The 13,508-nt window shown below is 43.1% G+C and overlaps 1 protein-coding gene across 1 annotated transcript in view; it reads left to right on the top strand.

The window, feature by feature from the left end:
• LOC310987539 (NACHT, LRR and PYD domains-containing protein 12-like) overlaps positions 1-11,183 on the top strand; it is a 79,798-nt gene extending 68,615 nt beyond the window's left edge. Inside the window, exons 15-18 of the mRNA XM_083973847.1 lie at positions 127-303; positions 3,624-3,797; positions 10,159-10,332; positions 10,644-11,183. Of these exons, the coding sequence (XP_083829973.1) occupies positions 127-303; positions 3,624-3,797; positions 10,159-10,332; positions 10,644-10,827 (709 nt within the window). The 3' untranslated portion in view covers positions 10,828-11,183. The remainder of the gene's footprint in view (positions 1-126; positions 304-3,623; positions 3,798-10,158; positions 10,333-10,643) is intronic.
• The last annotated feature ends 2,325 nt before the right edge of the window (positions 11,184-13,508 follow it).

Genomic DNA, 13,508 nt, shown 5'->3' with positions numbered 1-13,508 from the left:
CACATGATGATGATCCACAACAACACAAGGACAAAGTCCCTCTACTCATTTACACACTGATCATTGATCAGGACACATCTGATCAATCATCAATCATTTCATCTTCTTCTTTTATTCTTTATTCAGATTGGAGAGCTGCAGGTTGTCAGAGATCAGCTGTTCTTCTCTGGTCTCAGCTCTGAAGTCCAACCCCTCCCACCTGAGACACCTGGAGCTGAGTGGAAACAACAAGCTGCAGGATTCAGGAGTGAAGCATCTGAGTGGTTTTCTGGAGAGTCCAGACTGTAGACTGGAGACTCTGAGGTCAGACTCTGTTTTATTTCTGTGCTCAGATGAATGTGATGTGAAAGTTGTGTTGATACTGAGCTGCAGACATGAGGCTGATATTCTACTGATCCACACTGAGGCTGTAGGACAGGGTAGGCAGGCGCTCACAGACCAAGACCAGGGCTGTGGGGGGTCGGCACCTCAGACAGCTCATCACACAACAACCTCACAACAAACACATTCATGCACAATGGTTCACACAGATCCAAGTCTTAAACATGTGCAACACCTTTTCCCCACAATCCATGCCGTCCTGACATCAGCTGTTATTAACACACAACTCAGATCAATAACAGGATCACATGTTGGAGCACCGCTCACATCACACAACAAACCTTTAACACAATCCACACTCAAACCTGAGCAACAAGGATGTTAACTGTACACAACAAGCTGTTATTACAAGGTTTACAACAGATAGGACACACAACCTGGACTGTGTGTGTGTGTGTGTGTGTGTGTGTGTGTGTGTGTGTGTGTGTGTGTGTGTGTGTGTGTGTGTGTGTGTGTGTGTGTGTGTGTGTGTGTGTGTGTGTGTGTGTGTGTGTGTGTGTGTGTGTGTGTGTCTAAGTGTCAGAGAGAGAGTAAGTTAAAACTTGCTAACTGTTAGCCACCGTAGCTCAGGCGTTGGTCTCCCGTCAGATAAAACCTGCTGTTGTTCTTCAGATGAAAGCTCATTAAGGTGTTCACCTCTCCAGTGGAGCATCACTGCAGTTGAATTAGCTGCTAAACTGCTGGAGGCTAAAAAGCCAGAGGACACGTCTGTGTGTTGACCATTCACCATGGTTATTATCGTTAACGAAAACGAACGAAGTGACGAAAACTAGAATTGAAATTTTTTTTTCGTTAACTGAAATAAATAAAAACTATAATCAAATGAAAAAACTAAAACGTACTGAAATTATAGATAAAATTCCCTTAGTTTTCGTCTTCATCAATTTTGGATTGATATGAAATCGATTCAGGCATAGGCTCCGATTCCGTGGCACACGTTGTTATTGATATTGTAGCGTCCAACCCAACGTAACTACAACAACATAACACAAACTTATCTGACAGCTCTCACTTCTTCCTATGCTCCTCCTCACTCACTCACCTACACACACACACACACACACACACACACACACACACACACACACACACACACACACACACACACACACACACACACAGGACTGTCTTCCTCACTCACCCCGGCCCCTCAGCTTCTCATCCAACCTGCCCGGCCCGTACCATACACATTGACAGTCAGTCAGAAATCACACAACTTAAACATCATAACAAGAACATTACTGCGGGGTCGCTACAATATTACTGTAACAGCTGTGCAGTAGCTATTGAGTCCCGTTGCTACGTGGCATGATATGTGCAGCAGTGTTTGTAGAGCACGGTTCAGGGGTGCTGTGTTCACCTTATGCTACTTTATGAATCATTCAACTAACAAATAACCCAAAGTAAGAAAAAACTAAAACTAATAAAAACTAAACTAAAACTAAGCGTTTAGAAAAAAATTTAAACTAACTAAAACTAGCAAACCCGCTCTAAAAACTAATTAAAACTAACTGAAAAGAAGTCAAAACTAAATAAAACTAAACTATAATTAAAAATCCAAAACTATTATGACCTTGCCATTCACCAAGGCAACGTGAACAGAAGTGCAGCTCAGACATGGTGCAGTTAAGGCCCCATCCACACGAAAACGCGGCTTCACTGAATCCGATCTTTTTCTTAATCGTTTTGAAAAAAATCTCCGTAAACACGGCATCGTTTTCAGAAATATCTGCGTCCACACTGATCCAGTGAAAACGACCCAAAACGCTGTAGTACCTACATACTGCAGGCGTGTGTGTGGAGTGTGTGTGTCGCTGTAAGCGCTGCCTGCCACACATAAACACTTAAGACAGCTGAAGAAGACGGGAAGTCCCCGCTGTAATTCAATAGAAGAAGAAGTCCCCCGCTGTATTCAAACTCAAACATGGATTAAATGTTGACAGGGAGCCGTGTCAGAGTAAATATGACGATCAGTGATGATTAAACAGCCGTGATTCAGCCGCAGCGTCTGAGCGACGCGACGTTAGTCGGCCGTTGTTGTTGTTACATCCATAGACTGTCAGTGTGCAGCTGCTGCAGCGGTGTGTGTGTGTCTCAGGTTACAGGTAGAGCGGCGGGGGGCATGACATCATCGTTTCTGAAAAAGTCCGTATTGGCCGTACAGACGGATGCGCTGGGGCGGCGTTTTCAAATTTTCCCACTCTGGGACCCGTTTTCAAAAAATACCGTTTTCACCCCCTGAAAACGCCGGATCCGTGTGGACGCGAGGCCAATCCGATAAAGTATTTATCCGGATTCGAAAAAAACGGCATCGTCTGGACGGGGCCTAAGTGAAGAGGCAGCGTAGCGTTGTGCCTCTTCACCTCCATGTGAACTCTCTGTGGGAACTTACTGCACATGTGCAAACAGCCACATACACACCGTACTGACAGAAGAGGCAGAGCAGCTCTGGGCCTTTGCTCTGTAATACTACACATGGCTGAGTGGTTTGTGCAGCTGCTGCCTGGACAGAAGCTAGCTCTGTTTACTGGCTTTTATTAGACCATGAAAATCACCACATTCTGACACATTGAACTTGTAGTAAAGTTATCTGAAAGTCCAAAAGAATCCAACTTTAGATGAAGTGAATAAATCAAAGCCCTGACTGCACCTCACTGGTTTTTAGTCCAGTCTCTGTTTCTCTTCATGTTTCACCTCCACTACAGAAACACATGTGATGTATCAGACAATAACTGATCTATAATCAATAGCTGCTGGCTCCACCTCTTTCCTGAGGCTCTGGGATGTTTATAGTGAAACATTCAAAGACAACATCCCATAATAAGCAGGTTTCAGGTTTTTCTGTCTCTGAGCTTCATTCAACATGTGTTTCTACACGTTAGTTGTCATGGTAACAGAGTTCAGCCTCACATGTGTGTTGTCTTGAGCATGGTCAGTAAATCTCTGATCAATGTGGCTGCACAACATGAGTTTGTCTGGATGGAGCCACAGGTGGAGCTGACAGGTGAAGAGGCGGAGTCACTGCGTCTGTGTTGAAGCAGCAGCAGCTTCTCATGAATATTAATGAGCTGTTTTCTCTCTATGTGACTGTTTAACCTGCTTCCTGTTGCTTCAGCTGTTGGACTTTGATTTTCTAGACTTGTTCTTTCTGAAGCTTCTTCAGCTCTGAACAGATGATGAGACACTGCACGCTGTCAACAAGGAGCTTTGTCCTCAACTCACTGCTTTTATTCTTTATTCAGATTGAGGGGCTGCAGTTTGTCAGAGATCAGCTGTTCTTCTCTGGTCTCAGCTCTGAAGTCCAACCCCTCCCACCTGAGACACCTGGACCTGAGTAACAACAACCTGCAGGATTCAGGAGTGAAGCATCTGAGTGGTTTTCTGGAGAGTCCAGACTGTAGACTGGAGACTCTGAGGTCAGACTCTGTTTTATTTCTGTGCTCAGATGAATGTGATGTGAAAGTTGTGTTGATACTGAGCTGCAGACATGAGGCTGATATTCTACTGATCCACACTGAGGCTGTAGGACAGGGTAGGCAGGCGCTCACAGACCAAGACCAGGGCTGTGGGGGGTCGGCACCTCAGACAGCTCATCACACAACAACCTCACAACAAACACATTTATGCACAATGGTTCACACAGATCCAAGTCTTCAACATGTGCAACACCTTTTCCCCACAATCCATGCCGTCCTGACATCAGCTGTTATTAACACACAACTCAGATCAATAACAGGATCACATGTTGGAGCACCGCTCACATCACACAACAAACCTTTAACACAATCCACACTCAGACCTGAGCAACAAGGATGTTAACTGTACACAACAAGCTGTTATTACAAGGTTTACCGTACCGACCAACGACCACCGTAGCTCAGGCGTTGGTCTCCCGTCAGATAAAAGCTGCTGTTGTTCTTCAGATGAAGCTCATGAAGGTGTTCACCTCTCCAGTGGAGCATCACTGCAGTTGAATTAGCTGCTAAACTGCTGGAGGCTAAAAAGCCAGGGGACACGTCTGTGTGTTGACCATTCACCACGGTTATTATCGTTAACGAAAACGAACGAAGTGACGAAAACTAGAATTGAAATTTTTTTTTCGTTAACTGAAATAAATAAAAACTATAATCCAATGAAAAAACTAAAACGTACTGAAATTATAGATAAAATTCCCTTAGTTTTCGTCTTAGTCAATTTCGGATTGATATGAAATCGATTCAGGCATAAGCTCCGATTCCGTGGCACACGTTGTTATTGATATTGTAGCGTCCGACCCAACGTAACTACAACAACATAACACAAACTTATCTGACAGCTCTCACTTCTTCCTCTGCTCCTCCTCACTCACTCACCTACACACACACACACACACACACACACACACACACACACACACACACACACACACACACACACACACACACACACACACACACACACACACACACAGGACACTGTCTTCCTCACTCACCCCGGCCCCTCAGCTGCTCATCCAACCTGCCCGGCCCGTACCATACACATTGACAGTCAGTCAGAAATCACACAACTTAAACATCATAACAAGAACATTACTGCGGGGTCGCTACAATATTACTGTAACAGCTGTGCAGTAGCTATTGTATGGAGCTATTATTGTTGCAATATTATTTGCAAATGCGTATCTCAATCTGTGTGTGCGTATTCAGATCTGTGTGTGCGTATTCAGATCTGTGTGTGTGTAATATGATCTGTGTGTGTGTATTCAGATCTGTGTGTGCGTATTCAGATATGTGTGTGTGTATTCAGACCTGTGTGTGTGTAAAAAAAATCTGTGTCCGTATTCAGATTTGCAAGTGAAGACAAATCTGCAAGTGCATGCAAAGATCTGTGAATGTGAACACAGATCTGTAAGTGTACATAGATCTGTAAATGTGTAAACCGATCTGTAAATGCGTACATAGATCTGTAAATGTCTGTCATCACTTCCCAGACAGCAAATGGATCTGGGCCGGATCCGCGCCAGATGTAGTCCAACATCCGGTTCTAATCCTGAAAACGGATCCGCTCCAGATAATATTTGCACCCTGGCCCAGATATGGCACGGATCCACTTTACAGTATCTGGAACAGATCCGGACCAGATCCGGACCGGATCCGCAAGTGGCCACCGTTTACAGCCCATATCTGGCACGGATCTGGGACAGATGTGGTCCAGATCCAGGGCGGATGTGATCCATATTTGAACAAAAGCTCTTGTAAGGTTAAAAATCTAGGTTAAAAAGTCTATGAGTAATAAAACAATCACAATGTTTTGCTTTCAACAACCAGGCTTTATTAACAACATTATATTTTAAGGACATTTGAACCTTATGTGTTGTGCATTTCCACAACAGTACGCACAAAGTTACAAACTGGCTGTACAGTGCGACATATATGTCGCACGTGCGACATAAAAACATGCCTGTGCTAAGAATTAATCTGTCCTGTAGCATGGGTGCTATGGGTAAACAAGAAGAAGAAGCAGAGCAGTCTATCAGCTGGTCACTTGTGGAAACGTTTGTGAGCATGGCGAGTGAAAGAGTCGGAGCTAGAAGATGCGACGTATAGGTCTGCTGTATGGGTTACAACTCAGGCAGGAGCTCTCAATGGGCTCTTTGCACAACTCCGATACTTCCTGAACTTAGTGCTGCTCCTTCATTTCCTGTCTTACATTATTGGACAACCTGATTAATCCAGGTGTGTCTGACCATTGTGACTACTCAGACACACCTGGATTAATCAGGTTCTCCAATAATGTAAGACAGGAAACAAAGGAGCAGCATTAAGTCCAGGAAGTAGTGGAGCTCTGCAAAGAGCCCATTGGCTGTGTTTTTACACGTGAATTTTGCAACACTTCTGCCGCGGCAGATCTGTGATCTGAAAATGTGTAGAAATGAGATTTGTCTGTGACCTCAGTGTTCCTTTGCCCTGAGCTCAGGCTCACAGGCTCATGCTGCCTGGCTGCAGTAGCAGTACCGCGGTCCGTGTACTAAGTATAATTCAATTACGTCGTTCACTTTGTACCATGAGAAATGTCGTTTTTACTGGGGTAAATGGTAATCGTTTAGGAGGCGATTTGTTGTGAATTAAGTATTTAATTCGTTTCGGAGTTTGTCTTCTTCTTTCTTTTAAATTGTCCGTTGCTGTAGCCATCAAAACGCGGAGCTTTTACTTTGAAGGCTGGTTCCGGCTCTCGACTTCCTTTTTCAATTTTCATTGTACAAGTTGGAGAAAGGAACAAGCGGGCACTTCGGTGCACTGAATTGCGTTGTACGTCTCACGTCAATCAAACAGGAAATACCGGTAAAAACGACATTTCTCATGGTACAAAGTGAACAACGTAATTGAATTATACTTCGTACACGGACCGGGTCGGTACTGCTACTGCAGCCAGGCAGCGTGAGCCTGTGAGCCTGAGCTCAGGGCAAAGGAACACTGAGGTCACAGACAAATCTCATTTCTACACATTTTCAGATCACAGATCTGCCGCGGCAGAAGTGTTGCAAAATTCACGTGTAAAAACACAGCCAATTGAGAGCTCCTGCCTGAGTTGTAAGTGATGACAGACATTTACAGATCTAAGTACGCATTTACAGATCGGTTTACACATTTACAGATCTATGTACACTTACAGATCTGTGTTCACATTCACAGATCTTTGCATGCACTTGCAGATTTGTCTTCACTTGCAAATCTGAATACAGACACAGATTTTTTTTACACACACACAGGTCTGAATACACACACACAGATCTGAATACGCACACACAGATCTGAATACACACACACAGATCATATTACACACACACAGATCTGAATACGCACACACAGATTGAGATACGCATTTGCAAATAATATTGCAACAATAATAGCTCCATACTATTGAGTCCCGTTGCTACGTGGCATGATATGCGCAGCAGTGTTTGTAGAGCCCGGTTCAGGGGTGCTGTGTTCACCTTATGCTACTTTATGTTACTGTAATACAATACAACATGTGAGGTAGACTACTGTAAGCCTATTGTTACTTTACTGTACTGGTATGTAAAAAAAAACTGCAGTAACTGAACACATTTGTTAAATGGTATCTTTTGAGTTTTATTACACAATATTTGCTCTGATCTTTTTGAATCATTCAACTAACAAATAACCCAAAGTAAGAAAAAACTAAAACTAATAAAAACTAAACTAAAACTAAGCGTTTAGAAAAAAATTTAAACTAACTAAAACTAGCAAACCCGCTCTAAAAACTAATTAAAACTAACTGAATTAGAGAAAAAGAAGTCAAAACTAAATAAAACTAAACTATAATTAAAAATCCAAAACTATTATGACCTTGCCATTCACCAAGGCAACGTGAACACAAGTGCAGCTCAGACATGGTGCAGTTAAGTTAAGAGGCAGCGTAGCGTTGGGCCTTTTCACCTCCATGTGAACTCTCTGTGGGAACTTACTGCACATGTGCAAACAGCCACATACACACCGTACTGACAGAAGAGGCAGAGCAGCTCTGGGCCTTTGCTCTGTAATACTACACATGGCTGAGTGGTTTGTGCAGCTGCTGCCTGGACAGAAGCTAGCTCTGTTTACTGGCTTTTATTAGACCATGAAAATCACCACATTCTGACACATTGAACTTGTAGTAAAGTTATCTGAAAGTCCAAAAGAATCCAACTTTAGATGAAGTGAATAAATCAAAGCCCTGACTGCACCTCACTGGTTTTTAGTCCAGTCTCTAGCTGGGTTTCCATCCAAGTCGTATCGAATTTAAAAGCGGATTTTGTGAAAATGCGCAAAAAGCAAAGCGAATTTATGCCCGTTTCCATTCATTAGTGTTTTGCGATTAGGAGGAGTGCACCGTGAGATTACGTCATAAGAGAGCGTGAATGTATCCAACAGTTGACACTCAGCTGACACTCAACATCATGGACAATTTACGTACTTTCCGGACTATAGACGCACCTGTATAATCCGCACCAGCTACATTTTAAAAGAAAATACATAGGCCTATATAGGCCGCACTTGAATATAAGCTGCAGGTTTTCATGTTGTAACATGAGATATTTACACAGAAAGACAGTAGGGAACTGTGACAGTCTGCTCGCTTTTCCGCTGTTTTGGTTACGCTCTTCTCCTCCATGTGCATCTGTTTAGGCTACATACGAAGCCGGTGAAACATCAATAAGTTAGGCTACATAACGATGTTACGGCGTGTGTTTGTGTAGTCTTAACCGTCATAAACAAAAGATTATGGGTTACGGAGCGCGTTTGTGTCGCAGGGTGCAGAGACGAGAGCTGGGACACCGGGGCGTCGTTCTCCAGTTGTTTGAACGTCGCTGGGTGAAGTCCAGCAGCACTTCACCCACAAACTCTGCCTCAATTCGCATAATCTGTTTCCATCACAAAAACTCGCATTTCCTTTATTCGATACGCTGACAAATCCACCCCCTCCAAGCGTATAAACTTTTATGCGCATTTACTGCCTTTATTCGAATTTCTGGCGTTTCCATTCAAGTATTTATGCGCATTTTCACGAAATGCGCATAAGAAAAGGTGGATGGAAACCCAATTTCTGTTTCTCTTCATGTTTCACCTCCACTACAGAAACACATGTGATGTATCAGACATTATAAAACGGAAAGGTGAAATCCCGCAATCTGATTGGTTGTTAAACGTGGTATATTGAGCATATACCACGGCTACTATTCTAAAACCTTATCACAGCGTAGGCTATCACTCCGCCTCAGGCACGTATGACTGGTATGAATGGAAGTTGTTGTCATGTATCCATGACAACGGACTGTTGCAGTCCGTTGTCATGGATACATGACAACGGACTGTTGCAGTCCGTAGCAAAAGACAGCTGATGTTTTTACGATGTTAAAAAACGGACTAAAGTAGTTGAATTGACATGTTTAAGGTGAACTTTCACCTCCAGAGGGTTAACAATGGTAGAGGGGACTGAGCAGTGACTTTAACCTGAAAAAATGCGGAGGAAAAGACGAGATGCAGAGCTACTTGGAGCTAACGTCTGGAGAGGTGGGACTATTTTTTCACAGTGAGGCTATTTTATTGGATAATATGTATTTCTGGTTGAATAAAACTACATGAAATTGATTGCGTATCCCTCTTTTATATTGCCTTTATTCGTAACCGTTTTATAAAGCGTTGTTCGCGTCGGGCCGAACAACGCCCCTTAGCCGTGGTATAATGAGCATATATCACGGCCTGTCGTGATATATTGCTTAAATAACTGATCTATAATCAATAGCTGCTGGCTCTTCCTCTTTCCTGAGGCTCTGTGATGTTTATAGTGAAACATTCAAAGCCAACATCCCATAATAAGCAGGTTTCAGGTTTTTCTGTCTCTGAGCTTCATTCGACATGTGTTTCTACACGTTAGTTGTCATGGTAACAGAGTTCAGCCTCACATGTTTGTTGTCTTGAGCATGGTCAGTAAATCTCTGATCAATGTGGCTGCACAACATGAGTTTGTCTGGATGGAGCCACAGGTGGAGCTGACAGGTGAAGAGGCGGAGTCACTGCGTCTGTGTTGAAGCAGCAGCAGCTTCTCATGAATATTAATGAGCTGTTTTCTCTCTATGTGACTGTTTAACCTGCTTCCTGTTGCTTCAGCTGTTGGACTTTGATTTTCTAAACTTGTTCTTTCTGAAGCTTCTTCAGCTCTGAACAGATGATGAGACACTGAACGCTGTCAACAAGGAGCTTTGTCCTCAACTCACTGCTTTTATTCTTTATTCAGATTGTGGAACTGCAGTTTCTCAGAGATCAGCTGTTCTTCTCTGGTCTCAGCTCTGAAGTCCAACCCCTCCCACCTGAGAGAACTGGACCTGAGCTACAACGACCTGCAGGATTCAGGAGTGAAGCATCTGAGTGGTTTTCTGGAGAGTCCAGACTGTAGACTGGAGACTCTGAGGTCAGTTCACTGACTGTTACTGTTGTAGATCTTAGATCTTTGATCCACAACTGAACCTGATTGATCTTCACTCAGAACTTGAATCATTGACTTTGATGTCATGAATGAAGGACGTTTGAAATAGTTGTTGTCTCATGTTTCCACTTGTTCTTCTCTCACACTGACAATGACTCTTCACTTTCAGCTCATTTCACTCAGTCTGATCAATAATCAATGATCTGATCACTGCAGCTGTGTGTGTGTGTGTGTGTGCGTGTGCGTGTGCGTGTGCGTGTTCTTCATTTCATCTTCTTCTTTTATTCTTTATTCAGATTGAGGAGCTGCAGTTTGTCAGACATCAGCTGTTCTTCTCTGGTCTCAGCTCTGAAGTCCAACCCCTCCCACCTGAGAGAACTGGACCTGAGTCTCAACAACCTGAGCTCTTCAGCTCGGCAGCAGCTTCATGATCTTGTGAAGAGTCCAGACTTTCGACTGGAGACTCTGGAGTGTGACTGATCTGTAGCTGTTTCCACAGCTGATGAGACTGTGGGAGTGAAATAAAGTGTAAAGTGCAGCAGGTGAACCTGTCAGGATGTGACATCATCACGTATGACATCATCTATGACATCACAGACTCAGAAAACGCTGCAGCAGCTTCAATGTGTCAATCATCAGTGATCCAGTCACAGGTAAAGGTGTTGAGTCAAACAGGAACAATGAGCTTCACCTGTCACTCAAGTACAGGAAGTACTTTTACTCCACTAACTCCTAACTAAATACTTTTACTGTAGAGTACAAGTATTTACCCTGATGCTATGAATACAAGAAGTATTCACTGTGATACCTTGTAAGAAGAACTTTTACTCTGATTCTGTATCTACAGGAAGTATTTTTATTATTTTAAATAAGTTTAGTATTTTTACTGTGTACTACTGTAACTGTACTGTAACTAAATAAAGTATTTCTACTGCAGTGTATCATATGAAGCATTTTTATAAAGGGTTCCTACGCAAGTATGGAAAAGTATGAAATTAGATTTGATAAATTTCCAGGTCTGGAAAAGTATGGAAAATAGAAACTATTGTATGGAAAAATATTAACTGCTTTATTTTCTATAACACAAAATTTAGAATATCTAAAAAATCCCAGAAAACGTCCTCTTTGGGCGAGTGGCGTTCCCAGCTCTCTGCTCTGATCCTCCTCCAGGTGTCGTCATGTTTCACTTCTGCTCCGACACACAGGCGACGTCCCACGCTGATAGTGAGCAAACTATTAAACCATGTTTCCATCCACATGTTTTTATTCACATTAAGCAATATGGAATTAAAAATGTCTGATGGAAACAGTAAAGTTTGATTAAATGTCATGAATATCGATGAAAAGTTAATACGGTCGATCTCGTCAGATTTTCTCTTGATTGATACAAAGTTTATGCAACAAATGCTGATGGAAACAGTTCTTTCCCAGATAAATGTGAGTTGCGATCATGTTTTATGTCAGTTCCACTTGGTATTCCAGCTGTTCAAAGACACGGTGGGAGTAAACACAGAAAGATGCAGGTGAACAGACGACAGACTGGCTTCATGTGAAGTGTCTCCATCTCCCAGAACAGTTTGAAGCGCTGCAGGTGACCGGTCCCTCCGCTGTCTGGAGGAAATGCATCAAGACGGTGTTTACAATCACACGCCACTGTCTTCTCATGTGCAACAGCCTATTTACCAACTTCACCTTGCTGGCATGCATGTGGCTCAGCGGTTTCCAGTCGCCACCTGTTTAAAGCAGAAGTAAGTGATATATTTGTGTTAATATAAGTCTTAAATAGTTATATCTTCCGTCAGCAATCACTTACATAGAGTGTTTGGTCTGAAACACGGGTCTGTCAGTCACTCTGCTCTGCTCTGAGCCGAAGAGAAATCATTTCTCGTATCCTACAGTTTTTATCCAATGAGGAGAGAGAACGGCATGCAGGGCTGTGTGTGCAGCCAAGGGACGCCGTGAATGCTGTGACGTAGGGACGAGGACTGTTATGGTGCGTTCAAGGAAACTCGTAACTCGTGTTTTTCCGACCTGTGAAGTCGTACCAGTTCGATCTGGTACGAGTTCACGGGTCGGAAGTTACGAGTGGCCGTTATAGTGACTTTCACCGGTAAAACAGGTCGGAAAAACACGAGTGGGTTGCCTGGAACGCTACAAAGTCGTAAGTTGTGACTTGAAGCTGTAATTTACGATTTCAAAAGCCTGCCTCGAACGCAGCATTAGCGAAAACGACCGGATCGCTTACTTCTGCTTTAATGTCTAATCTAATTTTTGAAACTAATTAAACTGTCTGAGCCTCGGAGTCTGCAGCTTCTGTCCTCCCAAAAAGAAAACATATATAAATCTGCTATCATTAAACCACTCCTCAAGAAACCCAATAGCAATCCACTGGTTCTTGCTAATTATCGACCTGTCTCCACTCTCCCCTTTTTCTCCAAAATACTTGAGAGAATTGTTGCTGATCAACTGACTGCCCACCTTTCTGCCAACAATCAACTTACAATCTGGTTTCCGCTCCTGTCACTCTATTGAGACTGCCCTAACTAGAGTAGTTAATGACCTACTTGTTACTGCTGACTCTGGAGCTTCCTTACTTTTGCTTCTTGATTTAAGTTCAGCTTTCGATACTGTAGATCATTGTGTGCTTCTACACCGACTGGAGCATTGTGTTGGTGTTCATGGGCTGGCGCTCTCATGGTTCCAGTCCTACTTATCTAGCAGAACCCAATGTGTTAGTTTTAACTCATTGAGTGCCGCGCTCCTTTCCAAAGTCTTAGTCAAGTGTACCGGCAATTTAGACCATTTTTGACGATTTTTGTAGAGCCACAGCGTATTCTATATTATTGCCACCAACACATACTGTGGCTCATTTGAAAGGTGAAACTTTCTGCTTCAAATGGCCACAAACCGTTTGTTTCTACGTGCCTCCGTTCCTGAGAAAACTCAAGCTAAACATGGCTGGGTTTCACCAAAATCCCTGCTTTTTTTCTAGAAATGTCGGGAAGTCGCAAAAATCCGCCCTTCTTTATCCCTGCGTAGCGCCAAGGTGGTTCTCCATGCCCTTGTGTCCTCCTGACTAGATTGTAACGTCCTTTTTTTTCGGCCTCCCCATCAGTACTAGGAGTCTTCAGCTTGCCCAGAAACAAGTATATTCTGCCACA

The sequence above is a fragment of the Trachurus trachurus genome, assembly GCF_905171665.1.
Source record: "Trachurus trachurus genome assembly, chromosome: 6".
NCBI classification, from domain to species: domain Eukaryota; kingdom Metazoa; phylum Chordata; class Actinopteri; order Carangiformes; family Carangidae; genus Trachurus; species Trachurus trachurus.
Note: the sequence above shows the minus strand (reverse complement) of the source record. Positions and strands in the feature narration are given on the sequence as shown.